At 49.0% G+C, this 13,353-nt stretch overlaps 1 protein-coding gene across 2 annotated transcripts in view; it reads left to right on the plus strand.

Annotated features, from left to right (window-relative positions):
- Positions 1-20: 20 nt before the first annotated feature.
- PUF60 (poly(U) binding splicing factor 60) overlaps positions 21-13,353 on the plus strand; it is a 60,172-nt gene continuing 46,839 nt past the window's right edge. For both annotated transcript variants that reach the window (XM_090040977.1, XM_090040978.1), the window contains exon 1: positions 21-150. In XM_090040977.1, the coding sequence (XP_089897103.1) occupies positions 124-150 (27 nt within the window). In that variant the 5' untranslated portion in view covers positions 21-123. The remainder of the gene's footprint in view (positions 151-13,353) is intronic.

Raw genomic sequence — 13,353 nt, forward strand, 5'->3', positions numbered from 1 at the left:
CGCGAGAAGCCGTGCGCGAGGCCAGAAAACGGGAAGGCGTCGCGAGAGTTTTCTTTCCTTTCTTCTCGTTCCAAGCTGCAACTTTCGCGAGAGCTCGAGCAGGCGGCAGGCCGGGGCGACAAGATGGCGGCCACGACGACCATCTCCCTGGTGAGTGGCGTCTTGACCTCCTCCTCCTCCTCCACCCCCCTCTCCCTCCGCGCCGCGGCCCGGCCCGGCCCGGCCCGGCTCTTCCGCGGGGGGCCTCGGGGCTGGTGGGGCCGCGGAGCGTGTGTGGGGCGGCGCGACCCTGGCCTAGCATGAGGCGGCGCGGGCGGCTCGCGGTCGTGCGGGGTATTCCCGGCCGCGGGGCTTGGGCGTGCTGGGCTGGATGCGGCTGCTCGGGCGATGTGGTTATTTTTTATTCGTGGTTGGGGAAATGGTTCTTGCCCAGCTCGCGGCGCCCCACGGCTTGTGAAAAACCGGTTTGTGGGTCGGATAACAGGTCCCGCATTGCCGGAGAGAGCCTCGCCGCCAAGAACAGGGGATGCGCCCGTGCTCCTTGTGCCGCTCGCCTTGGTTGGCCCCTCGGGTGATTTGGGCTCTGCGCTTGCTTGTGCTGTGGGTGTCCATTAGTGTTCAGAGCGAGATGTGGGCTGCATGGACCCATGCCCAGTGGTGGCCGGTAGCAGCCCCCAATGTGCTGGATCAGGGCTTCTCCAAGTCAGGTTGCTTGGGAGCGCAGCCTGGAGTGGGTGGGAAACTCCATCTGAGGCTCGATGCTGGCACCAGACCGATTGTCAGCAAGCCCTGTCACTGGAGCGTGCGTCTAGTCTTTGTGGGAAGAGTCAAAGGCGCAGTGACGTCACTAGTTCCCTTTGTGGAGCGAGTTGTGGGGAGGAACTGGATAACGCTGCGCCGTGTACGTAGCTCACTGAAGAACAGGGTTGGTGCTGCTGCAGGGAGACGAGAGTTCTTAGTGTCCACTGTGTATTAGTCTGGGGTAGGGTGGTATTCGGTGATCACTTAGTCTTTTGTTTTTGCAGTTGTCTTTCATTCATGCACGCTCCTCCGAGCATCCCCAGAGTATCAGATGTTCTCCTTGGGCGCGGTGGCACAGGCATCCACACCACTTACCGCTTCCACTGGAGGTTGGTCCCAACTGGTGGTTGATCCCAGTCCAGCCTGTGAGGAATGCTGCAGCCCAGGTCTGTTTGGAGCCCCAAGCAACTGACACCCCTGAGTTAAACCATTTGTCATGTGGCCATGTGAAATGTATATTTCAAAAACTGCCGGGGCTTAGGCTAACTGTAAAGTGTATCAAAGAGCATGAGAGAAATTCAGAGTAATAGCCACACAGACTTATGGTAATTCTCAGAAAATTTGGTGAGGTTTGCAGAAACCGAGTCCAGTAAGCGAAGATGGCATTTAAGGCCTCATTTTAAAGCCATGTGAAACTATGTGAAATTGACTTTACAAATACCAAATTGACAACCTATACAGTTGTAGCACCTGTGAGTACAGATTAGGTGCATAATTACATGTACTCTTTTCAGGTGGAGTGATGTGTCTCTCTGCTTTAACTTAGCTGTAGGGGTTATTGAAGTCAGTGCTAGAGTTCATATATGATGTCATATATCTTGACTTTAAAAAAGCCTTCGCTCTGGTATCCCATAATCACCTCTTGGCAAAACTGGTTAATTGCGGCCTCGACCACACCACAATCCGGTGGCTGGGGAATTGACTCTGCGGTAGGACCCAGAGGTTGATGTTTGACGGAAGTCAATTGTTGTGGGACCTCACCGATCATGGGGCACCACAAGGCTCTGTCCTAGGGCCTATACTGTTTAACATCATGAATGATGTAGACATTGGTATCAGAAGTGGGCTGGCCAAATTTGCTGAGGACACCAAACTCTGGGGTAAAGCATCTGCACCTGAGAACAGGAGGATGATCCAGGCAGATCTTGACAGGCTCATGAAATGGGCGGATGAGAACCTGAAGCAAAAAATGCAGGTTTTTCCTCCCAAGGTGGAGAACCTTGCACCATCCTTATAGGCTTGGCAGTGCTACACTGGCTAACACTATGGACGAAAGGGGGTCATGATTGACCACAAGATGAACATGAGCCTTTAATGTGATGCTGTGGCTAGTAAAGAGAGCAAAACGCTTGCTTGCATCCATAGATGCTTCTCAAGAAAATCCTGGGATGTCATTCTCCCCTTGTACTCGGCCTTGGTGAGGCTGCAGCTGGAGTACTGAGCCCAGTTTTGGGCTCCACAATTCAAAAAGGATGTGGAGAAGCTTGAGAGAGTGCAGAGGAGAGCCATGTGCATGATCAGAGGTCAGGAAAACAGACCTTATGATGAGAGGCTGAGAGCTATGGGACTCTTCAGCCTGGAAAAGCGTGGGCTCAGGGGTGATCTGGTGGCTATGTATAAGTTTATCAGGGATGCTCACCAGTATCTGGGAGAACATCTGTTCACCAGAGCGCCCCAAGGGATGACAAGGTTGAACGGTCACAAATTCTTCCGCAACTGTTTCAGGCTGGACATGAGGAAGAACCTCTTTACTGTCTGAGCCTCTAAGGTTTGGAATAGACTGCCACCGGAGGTGGTTCAAGCACCCACTTTGAACACCTTCAAGACATATTGGGATGCTGACTTCCTGCCCCTGGGGCAGGGGACTGATAGATTTCATAGACATTTGGGCTGGAAGGATCAGAGTCCAAACTCATTACCCTCCCGTGTACTTCAGTGATGCTTTTGCCTTCTATACCTATCTCCTGTCCTCTCTCTTCTTTTCTTAGAAATTTTCACATATCTTTCTTTGTACAGTTCTAACCTTGGAACCTTTTTTAACCCCCTGTTGTCTTGTCTTGTTTACATTTATATTCTTTGTATAATAGGGTACCTGGAACTGTGTGGTATGTCAGTACAATGTTGGTGCTTCATTCATTATGGTGATGTAGTGAACCCGATGTGCTGAATTAGAATTTTAGACTTTACACAGTTAGGTTAATGGTAACACTTTCTATCAGCACCTAATGCTTTGTGGACCAATTCATTAGTTAGTTTGGATATTTTCATATATAATCTATTTTTAAAGGGAGAACCTGAACATGAGATACAAAAAACCCCCCCAAATATTTCTTAACCTAATACCAGTCAAAAAACTCTCCACTTTCACACAGGTCTCAAATTCCTTTTCACTTTCCTCTGCAGACCTCTAAATCAATAACTATGTATTATGTTGCATTCTACTTTGGGCCAAGGGAAAGGCTGACTTTAAAGCTGAAGGCCTTTTAGCAATAATTCTCTTAATATCGCTACCTTTCCTGAAACCTAGAACAGGGACACCCGGAGTGCTTCAGGGTGATGACCTGCACCTTTGAGAGTCACTCCCAAGCCCATTGCTTTAACCTTTGCCTAGAAGCCACCAAGCACCCACTGCAGATGATGCAGTACCAGTAAGCAACATGCTGTGGTGTAGGTTACTTCTGGTACGTGAGCCATCAGGAGTTAGTTTTGTACTCTTTCCAGAGAAGAGCTCTTGTTTCTAAGCAACCTCTGGCTAATGTGAAAATACCACAGAGGAGAATCCTGCTGAGCTTTTCCTAGCTGTGAGGATGTTTTGCTGAGAAATGTATCCTTTGGGAGAAAAGGGAGAAGCCTCTGGTTCTCTCCTCCTCTGTACTCCATAGATAAACCACTGACTGAATGAAGCAAACAGCCCTTTCTTATAAGTCAGTTGCACACCATTATGGTGAACACCTGTCATGTTTGGATACTAGCAGCTGTCATGGAAACCCTTCAGTTAGTGCAGATTCTTTGTGCAATGAGGTTGTTGGAACAGAAGATTGCCTAAGACTGAATAAGTATTGTACAGTGCACCAAAATATAAAACACAGATAGAAAAATAGACCTTGTGCCAAAGAGATTCTGGCTTTATTATAGCTGTGTTAAAAATGCAGGCCAAGGTCATGCTTTGTTATTTTAGGGGGGCCTGGGGTTTTTGTTTTGTTTTTGTTTTGTTTTTGTTTTTGTTTTTGTTTTTTTGCTTTAATCTTAGAGTCCTTTCAGCAAGCTCTCAGTACTATCAGGCACTCAGATGCCTAGTGTTGAGTGTGGGTATAAAGATCCAGATAAAGTAAGGGCCATTTTGGCATTAACTGTCTAATAATACTGGTTCCAGGACCTGCAGTGTAACTTTCACAGTCTTTCTGTTTTGTGTTTTCTAAATCAGGGTTTCTCAACCTGTGGGTCATGTCCCAAAAGAAGCAAGACTATATGAAAGGGTCGTGAACAAACTTTAAAAATGGATTGTCCTTTAAAAAAACAACATGGGCAACTGTGGCTTTTCCCTTGCAGAGTTCCAGCCTTCAAGGGGCAGCTTGGGGCCCCCACCCCCTGCCTCTGACACTGGGTAGCTGAGGCTTAGGATGGTGGGCACTGGGTTGGGACTCGCCATCAATGTTTACAAATGGGTTCTAGTGCAAAAAAGATTGATAATTACTGTTCTAAATGGCTACCGAACTCCAGTCTTACATTTGTGTTTGGAGTGTCAGTCTAGAACAGAGGTAGGCAACCTGTGGCATGGGCAGCTTCTGTGTGGCCCTCTCTACACATGCAGGTAAAGGCATAATAGGTTGCTCGCAGTTGCCTTTATTATCTCTTTTTCTTTGTGCTCCCCCTTTCCCCCAGGGGATTGGAGATTAGAGGTAGAAGCATAACAAAGAAAGAACACGGGAGTATGGTTTGTACCCTAAGGTACAACAAAATAAAACCAGCACTTTACTTTGAGCTTAGCTTGCCCCCATGCCAAGCACAGTGCATGCCCAGAAGAGGAATCACATCAGTTTGACATAGCTTGCTCAGCATCTGTATAGCTCATACACTTCAGTGGGGCTCTTTGGCACTTATTTAATCACACAATTAAATCAATTAGATGAAAGTGCCCAAAAGTCCTGCTGAAGTGTGCGAGCTATACAGATGCTGGGGAACCTGGTTAATCTGATGTGAATCCTCTTCTAATAAAGTGCTGGGGGGTTTTTCTCCCACATCTGTCAGCACCCTGTGTCTTTACAAATATTAAAACCATTTTGGATAATTGGTGTTACCAACCAGTCATAACTACCCTGTCTTCATCATTTACCCCTTTGCAAGTCTGTTTCATCAGTTTATTCTTTCAGCACTGATCTTCCAGGTTGCTGATAGACAGTTACTTCTAGACAGTTCACTGATTTAAAAAAAAAAAAAAAAATATTGAGTAGCATGAAGCACGAGACAGTTTCTTCTGGAAATCCGAAAGGAACATATCCATTTGGTGATTGCGTATTGACAGCTAACTTTTAAGATCTTTTGGACATTTCTTAATCCAATCAGTGCATGTGTGTTTTTGATAACACCGTACTAACTTTTAACAAGATTATTTTGCAGTATTGATTCAATGTATAATATTTCTATCCATTTTCTTTTTTGGCCAAACATGTGATCTCAGTAAAGAATAAAATTGGGTCTTCATAGATGCATCTGTTTTCTAAAACCATTTGTTGTCTGACATGAACTGTTTTCCTTACCTTTTTATTCTTTATTGATTTGAATCCTGTATCAGCTTTTTTTGTTAGTCTCCTGGAGCTCATGTCAGGTTGACCTTCCGTATGGTTACCTGTGTTGTCCCATTTGCCTTTTAATACTAGTGTATCATAGAATTCATAGATTCATAGATGCTAGGGTCGGAAGGGACCTCAGTAGATCATCGAGTCCAACCCCCTGCATAAGCAGGAAAGAGTGCTGGGCCTACATTACCCCAGCTAGATACACATCTAGCCTTCGCTTGAAGACCCCCAGGGTAGGGGAGAGCACCACCTCCCTTGGGAGCCCATTCCAGACCTTGGCCACTCGAACTGTGAAGAAGTTCCTCCTAATATCCAATCTAAATCTGCTCTCTTCTAGCTTGTGGCCATTATTTCTTGTAACCCCCGGGGGGGCCTTGGTGAATAAATACTCACCAATTCCCTTCTGTGCCCCCCTGACGAACTTATAGGCAGCCACCAGGTCGCCTCTCAACCTTCTCTTGCGGAGGCTGAAAAGGTCCAGTTTCTCTAGTCTCTCCTCGTAGGGCTTGGCCTGCAGGCCCTTAACCATATGAGTGGCCCTTCTCTGGACCTTTTCCAGGTTCTCCATGTCCCTCCTGAAGTGCAGTGCCCAGAACTGGACACATTACTCCAGCTGTGGCCTGAGCAGCGCCGCATAGAGGGGGAGTAAGACCTCTCTGGACTTTAGTGATGCCCCTGTTGATGTATGACAGGGTGCAGTTGGCTCTGCCTATTGCTTCATCGCATTGGCGACTCATACATCCTGGAGTCAGTCCTGACTCCAAGATCCCTCTCTGCCTCTGTGCTGCTGAGAGGGGCAGCCCCTAACCTATAACCATAATGCTGGTTCCCTTTTCCCAGGTGCAGCACCCTGCACTTGTCCTTGTTGAACTACATCCTGTTCAGATCCGCCCACCTCTCCAACCTCTCCAGGTCTGCCTGGATGCGGTCCCTGCCTGCCGGTGTATTCACTTTACCCCACAGCTTGGTGTCATCAGGGAACTTGAACAGGGTGCTCTCCACACCCTCGTCCAGGTCGCTAATGAAGATGTTGAACAGCACCGGCCCCAGGACCGGGGGACTCTGCTGCCTACACCCCCCCAGGTCGACATCGACCTGTCCACCACCACCCTCTGGGTTTGCCCCTGGAGCCAGTTTGCCACCCACGTGACCATGCATTTGTCCATGCCGCAGCCCCTCAGCTTGCCCACCAGAATTGGGTGGGACACTGTGTCGAAGGCCTTCGGGAAGTCTAAGAAGGTGACATCAACTTCCTCCTTCCCATCTAAGCTCTTTGTTACCTGGTCATAGAAAGAGACCAGGTTGGTCAGGCAGGATCGGCCTTGCACAAACCCATACTGGTTACCCCTCAGCATCCCCTGCAGGTCTCTCACAAATGTGGCCTTTGATAATTTTTTCAAAGACCTTCCCCAGGATAGAAGTGAGGCTGACTGGCCTATAGTTGCCAGGTTCTTCCTTCCTCCCCTTCTTGAAAATAGGGACCACATTGGCCCTTTTCTAGTCCTCAGACTTGGCCCGAGCACCAGGAGTCCTTGAACAGCCATGCCAATGGCTTCGCAATGACACCAGCCAATTCCCTCAGCACCCGCGGATGAAGGTCATCCGGGCCCGCCGACTTGGACACATCTAAGCCCTCCAGGTAGTCCTTAACTAGGTCTGAACTAACAGTCGGGGGACTCGCATCCTTCCCGGGCCTCTCTACGCTATCATCCGAGAGCACCCCATTGTCAGTGAACAGGAACACGGAAGAAAAGAACTTGTTGAAGAGTTCTGCCTTCTCTCGTGCGTCCGTCACCAACTGCCCTGTCCTACCTCATAGGGGTCCAATGTTACCCTGAGACTTCTTGCTACCTGTATGGTTGAAGAAGGACTTTTTGTTATCCTTAATCCTAGAAGCTAATCTAAGCTCCAGTGCTGCTTTAGCCTCCCTCACCAAATCCCTACAAGCTTGGGTCAGGGAGGTGTACTTCTCCTTCGTCCCTGCCCCCTGCTTCCACGGCCAGTACGCTTTTTTTCTTTGCCTTCAGGCCAGCCTGGATATCCACGCTCAGCCATGAAGGTTTCTTGGATCCTTTTCCCACCTTCCTGTGCAGAGGAATTGCATCCTGCTGCGCCCCAAGGATAGCTTCCTTAAGGAAGGACCACCTTTCCTGGACCCCCATGCTAGCTACCTCCTGGGCTCCGAGTGCCTCCCTGCCTACTGCCCATAGCACATCGACGTTGGCTTTCCTGAAGTCAGGCATTTGCGCTGTGCTAGTTCCCCTCCCCACCTTCCTCTGAATAGCAAACTGGATCATTTCACAATCACTGTCCCCTAGCCTCCCTTGTACTAGCACCTCCCCCACCAGGTCGTCCCCAGAGGCTAACACCAGATCCAGTATGGCGTTTCCCCTCATGGGGACGAGTACCTCGTGCATGAGGTTTAGGTCCTGTACGCACGTCAGGAACCTTCGTGAGTGGCTAGACCTGGCCGACTGCTCCTCCCAGTTGATGTCAGGGTAATTCATATCACCCATGACCACAACATCCTTTGCACGCACGGCCTCCCCCAGCTGCCTGGAGAATTCCAGATCCAGCTCTTCCTCCTGATGTGGTGGCCTGTAGTAAACCCCTACCACCAGATCCCTCTCCCCCTGCCCTCCTTGAAGTTTGACCCACAGGGTCTCAGTTAAGCCTTCCTCTGGTCCCATTTGGAAGGTAGAACTGGTATACTGTTCCAAAACGTAGAGCACAACCCCCTCCCCCCTTCCTATCTCTTCTAAACAACCTATAGCCCTCTGTGTCTACTGCCCAGTCAAAAGTTTCATCCCACCATGTCTCCACTAGACCAACCAGGTCCATTTTACTACTTGCAAGCAGGAGAGCAAGCTCCTCCTGCTTGTTCCCCATGCTTCTTGCATTAGTGAAGAGACACCTACCCCCCTTCCTGAGAGACAACTGGTCCCTTGATATATACCTGAGCTCTTACCTGGGCAGGTCCTATACCTGGTTGCGTTAATGTCAGTGGTGTTCCATTCTGTCTTTGAGGGATCTTCCTTGGTGTTGAAGAACTAAATAAAAAAACCCCTAGTGTTTCCAGGCTAGAAACATTCTTAGTCAACTTCTTAGGACTCTTGGGCTGAGATTGTCCAGACCTGAAGGCATTAAAAAAATTCTTTCTGACAGTCTAAAATATTTCTTAATTACCCGTGGCGTAGCCTTTGGTTCAAGAGCATAAGAATTGTCATTTACTGGATTGGACCATAGGTCTGTCTTGCTCAGTATCCTGTAGGCAGAGAGTGGATGTTGAAAGGGAGAGTATACAGGGTATGACTGGGGTTTTTTTCCACTGTTCCTCTCTCAGTTGCAGTCTCCAGCATTTTAGAGCTAGGTTCCTTGAAGACCATTCAGTAGCACTGTATAAGTGCAGTGAAGCGTTGTAACTAGAGGTGCACCGATAGAGATTTTGGGGGCCGATACTGATAGCCAATTTTTAAGGATGCATATCAGCCAATACTGATCTGATTTCTGATGCGTAGTTTTGAATGTTGGGATTGGAAGGGACCTATTAGGTCATTTGGGTCCGACCCCCTGCCCAGGGCAGGAATGAGTGCTGGGGTCAGATGATGCCAGCCAGGTGTCTATCCAATCTCCTTTTAAATACCTTCAAGGAAGGGGACTGCACCACCTCCCTTGGAAGTGTATTTCATATTTTGGCAACCCTTGCTGTAAAGAATTTTTTCCTGATGTCCAATCTGAATTTGCTCTCTTCCAATTTGTGGCCATTATTTCTAGTTACCTCACCGGGTGCCCTGGTAAACACTGTATCCCTTATTTCTTGCTGGCCCCTCCTGATGAGTTTGTAGGTGGCCAGGAAATCACCTACAGCTGTGTCCAGCTGGTAAGTCTGTTGTGGTGGAAGGAGAGGGGGAGGGAAGGAGCATGGGGGTGGGGGGAGGTGCAGATCAAGGCCCCTGGGGTGAGGGAGGGAGTAGGGCAGAGGCTGCTCGAGTGAGGCAGGATGCAAAATGAAGCTGCACTCATCCGGGGGGCACAGGGAGAGGGGTAGGTGGCTCCTGCCACTGCACGCACTCCAGGAGAGTATTGGGGTGGGGAAGGAGGGGGTGTATGTCCCCAGGATCTGCATGGGGCATGGATGGGGTGGGCTGCAGCTGCAGGCTGGGGTTGGGGCTGTGCCAGGCTCTTCCGGGCATGTGGCGGGGGTGGGGCAGTGGCAGCCCTGGTAGGGGGAGCTACGGCAAAATTTGGGGTGGCTGCAGGGCCCCATGTAGTCCCCTCCCAGTGCTGCTGCTGCCTGCCCCAAGTGCAGCCCCAGCCCAACCCCTGCCACACACTCCCCCACCCCCGTGTGCCAGGAAGAGTCCAGCGCAGCAGCCCTTCACCCTGCCCATGCCCTGTGTAGATCTGGGGGCACGTGGCTGCTGCCCCCCCCACCCCATGCATTCCTGGGGTGCGCACAGCAATGGGAGCTGCTCCTGTCCACCCCACCGCAGCTGGGCAGCATCTGCCCCTGCCCCACTTTCTCCCTTACTGCAGGTAGCGTTGATCTGCTCCTCCCCATTCCCCTTTCTTCCCCCTCTCCCCTTCTGTAACACCAGATTTACCAGCTGCATGCAGCTGTCCAAACTGCTGTACTGTGCTCCTAGCTGCCTGTGTGCTGTGCTGTGCTGTGGCTGCACACATACACGGGCATTTATTGGCCCCCTCAGGCCAATTTCTGATGCACTCAATTTGCTTTATATCGGTGCTGATCCAATATCGGACCAATGTATCAGTGCACCTCTAGTTGTAACTTACTCTCATCACATTTTGCCTACTAGGTTTGATTTCTCAGTATTTTTTTTACTAAAATTAAATCCTCCTTTGATGTTGCTTTTTTGTGAACTTCTTGGGTCTTGTCCATGCAGGGAGTTAAAGCAGAGTAACCAACTCATCTTAAATTCAAACCTTGTGTTACTGTATGCTAACTTCCCTATGTAGCAAAGCCTGGAATAAAATTCAAGTTGCCTGAAATTGTTGATTTTAAGTTTCCCTTTTTTTATGTTCCCAACTAATTTCTCTATGTTGAAGAGGCTTTTCAGCTTAAAAGAGCCTTTCATACCTGCTGATCCCAAGGTGCTTCACAGCAGCTTAACTGTGGTTCATCTACCACAGAATTGGAGCTATTATTATAGGCCAGAGTGCATTCCTCCTACTACTGCTACAGAGACGCTTCTGGGGAGGGCAGGGGAGAGAATGCCTTTTTCTCTTTGATGATGAGTCAGTGTTTGTGAGCCAAAGTGTCCAGCTAGATCTTTTAACCAGTCAGGTTAATATCTTGACTCTGGAGGAGAGTGCCATGAAGTTGACCTTACCTGCTCAGAAGATGTTTTGCTTTTCTGAAAAGTGGCTTCTCTCATAGCACAGTACCCTTAGCAATGGCTTTCAATCTGTAGCGATCAACAAATGGTACCTATCGCTCTACTATACAAGTATTTAGGGGGGGAAAAAAAGGAACTATAGATTAAATTTTCAGAGGGTCTTAGGACATTTAAATTCCTACATCAACACTTTCTGCACTGAAGCTGGAATGCATAGTTTGTCCTCTGAGAAGCAACAATTTTTGTTTCATTGAATCTTACAGCTTGTTTTAATCTTAATGAGAGAGAGAGAGAAGGCAGGACAGGGTGGCACCGTAGAGACTAACTTGTTCAGTAATACATAAACTTTCATAGGTAACAGCCTGCTTCATTATATGCTATCATGGCTAACTGCCTCTCTCTAATGAGAATTTGGTTCGACTAAAATGAAAATGGCTGATAGTAATTTCAGCGCAGTGTATTCTCTGCAAAATGTGATAAAATAGATCTCGCCTGCCTTGAAATACAGTAAAATCTGGTTAATTCATCACTTGGAGGGCATTGGTAACAATGGCTAATAATCCATGAGTGAGCCTGATAATCAGGAGTTAGCCATTTTAAGCTTTTCACAAGATGTATTTCGCATGATTGTGCGCAAATGATTTCTTGGCATTTATAATGAAGAAAAAATATATTGCAAAAATTCATAATGCAAATCGTGGGCATTTGGCTTTGTTATATGAGAATTATGATTGCACAGAAAAATCCTTAATGCAGTTTCTTGCTACAAAAATCAAGAGTACTGTAAACCTCTGAGTCTTTTGGGAAAGGTGGTGTATAAATATAAGAATGATGCGTGTGGTAATCAGTCCCTTTTAAGCTGACTAAGTATCAGGAAAAAAATCCATTGTTTGTAAGTATTTGGAAATGACTGATTATACTTTAACCCAGAGGTTTTTAACCTTTTTTTTTTTTTTTAGTCTAAGTACCCCTGGCAGCCAGATGCCGACAGGGTGGGGGGGTAATATGTGGCTGAGCTGGGCAGTGGGGGGAGTGCTGCCGTCTCTCAGGAGCAGGGCTGGGCTTGGGGCAGGGAAGCTCACCAGGCTGGGAGGAGCGGTACCCCTCTGTAGGGCAGGGGAAGCTCACTGGGTTGGTGTGTGGAGGCAGCAGCCTCCATGTGTGAGGTTTCCCTGCCCCGCAGAGGGGCGCCACTGCCCTTGCCCCACCCCAGCTCTGCTCCTGGGAGGCTGTGGCACTCTGTCCCTACCCATCTGTGCGTACTGCTTAGGACCGGTCCAAGTACCTGCAAGGGTACACGTATCCCTGGTTGACAACCTCTGCTTTAACTTAAGTACCATACTATGCCAAACTACAGGTCCACCTAACTCAGTAGCTGTGCAGTGGTCCTGCATCCTGGAATCCTGTCTGAGTGCAAGCAACCTGGGTTCAAACCCCAGGGGTCCCAATAGTCATTAACTGACCACACCTAATAAGCCTGCGTCTCACATGGGCATCTGTGTATGCTAAGGAGAAGAGTACAGATGCAGGGGCGATCCAGAATGATGTACCCTCAGCTTTTTCTCTCTTGCTTTACAGCAGCGTTTCCCAACCTTTTCCATCTCAGGGCGCACTTGCATGAATAAAGAAACATTGTGGCACATCGGACACAGAGTGGATGGGGGTGGCACGCATCCAGACACAGAGCGGCGGCAGGGAAGGTAGCGCAGGGCTTGTATCACTGGCTGGAGCCATGCCCCCTGCCTGCTGCAGCTACAGATAGACAGACGGGGAGGGGGGGCGACTCCCCAAAATTCTGTGGCACACCTGTTCATGCCTAATGGCACAACACTGCTTTACAGCTTACAACATTAATAGACCTATTTTGAAAGTTGTACCCATAGTTTCCGGAAGGGACCTGAGTAGATCATCTAGTCTGACCCCCCGCCATGGCAGGAAATAATACTGGGGTCAAACGACCCCAGCAAGATGTTGATCCAGCCTCCTCTTAAAAATCCCCAGGGTAGGAGCCAGCACCACTTCTCTTGGAAGTTGGTTCCAGATCCTAGCCACCCTGACTGTGAAGTAGCACTTCCTGATATCTAGCCTAAACCTGCCCTCTGCTAGCTTGTGACCATTATTCCTGGTCACTCCTGGCAGTGCATGGGGGAATAGTAACTCCCCCAATGCCTGCTGAGCCCCCCTGACTAATTTATAACAGGCCACTAGATCCCCCCTCAGCCTTCTCTTTTGGAGGCTGAATGGGTTCAGGTCCCGTAGCCTCTCCTCATAGGGCCTGTCCTGCTGTCCCCTGATCATGCGAGCGGCCCTCCTCTGGACCCTCTCCATGCTGTCGACATCCCTCTTGAAGTGCGGCGCCCAGAACTGGATGCAGTACTCCCGCTGCGGCCTGACCA

The sequence above is a fragment of the Crocodylus siamensis genome, chromosome 3 (genome assembly GCF_052110815.1).
Source record: "Crocodylus siamensis isolate JL-2025a chromosome 3, ASM5211081v1, whole genome shotgun sequence".
Taxonomy (NCBI): Eukaryota; Metazoa; Chordata; order Crocodylia; family Crocodylidae; genus Crocodylus; species Crocodylus siamensis.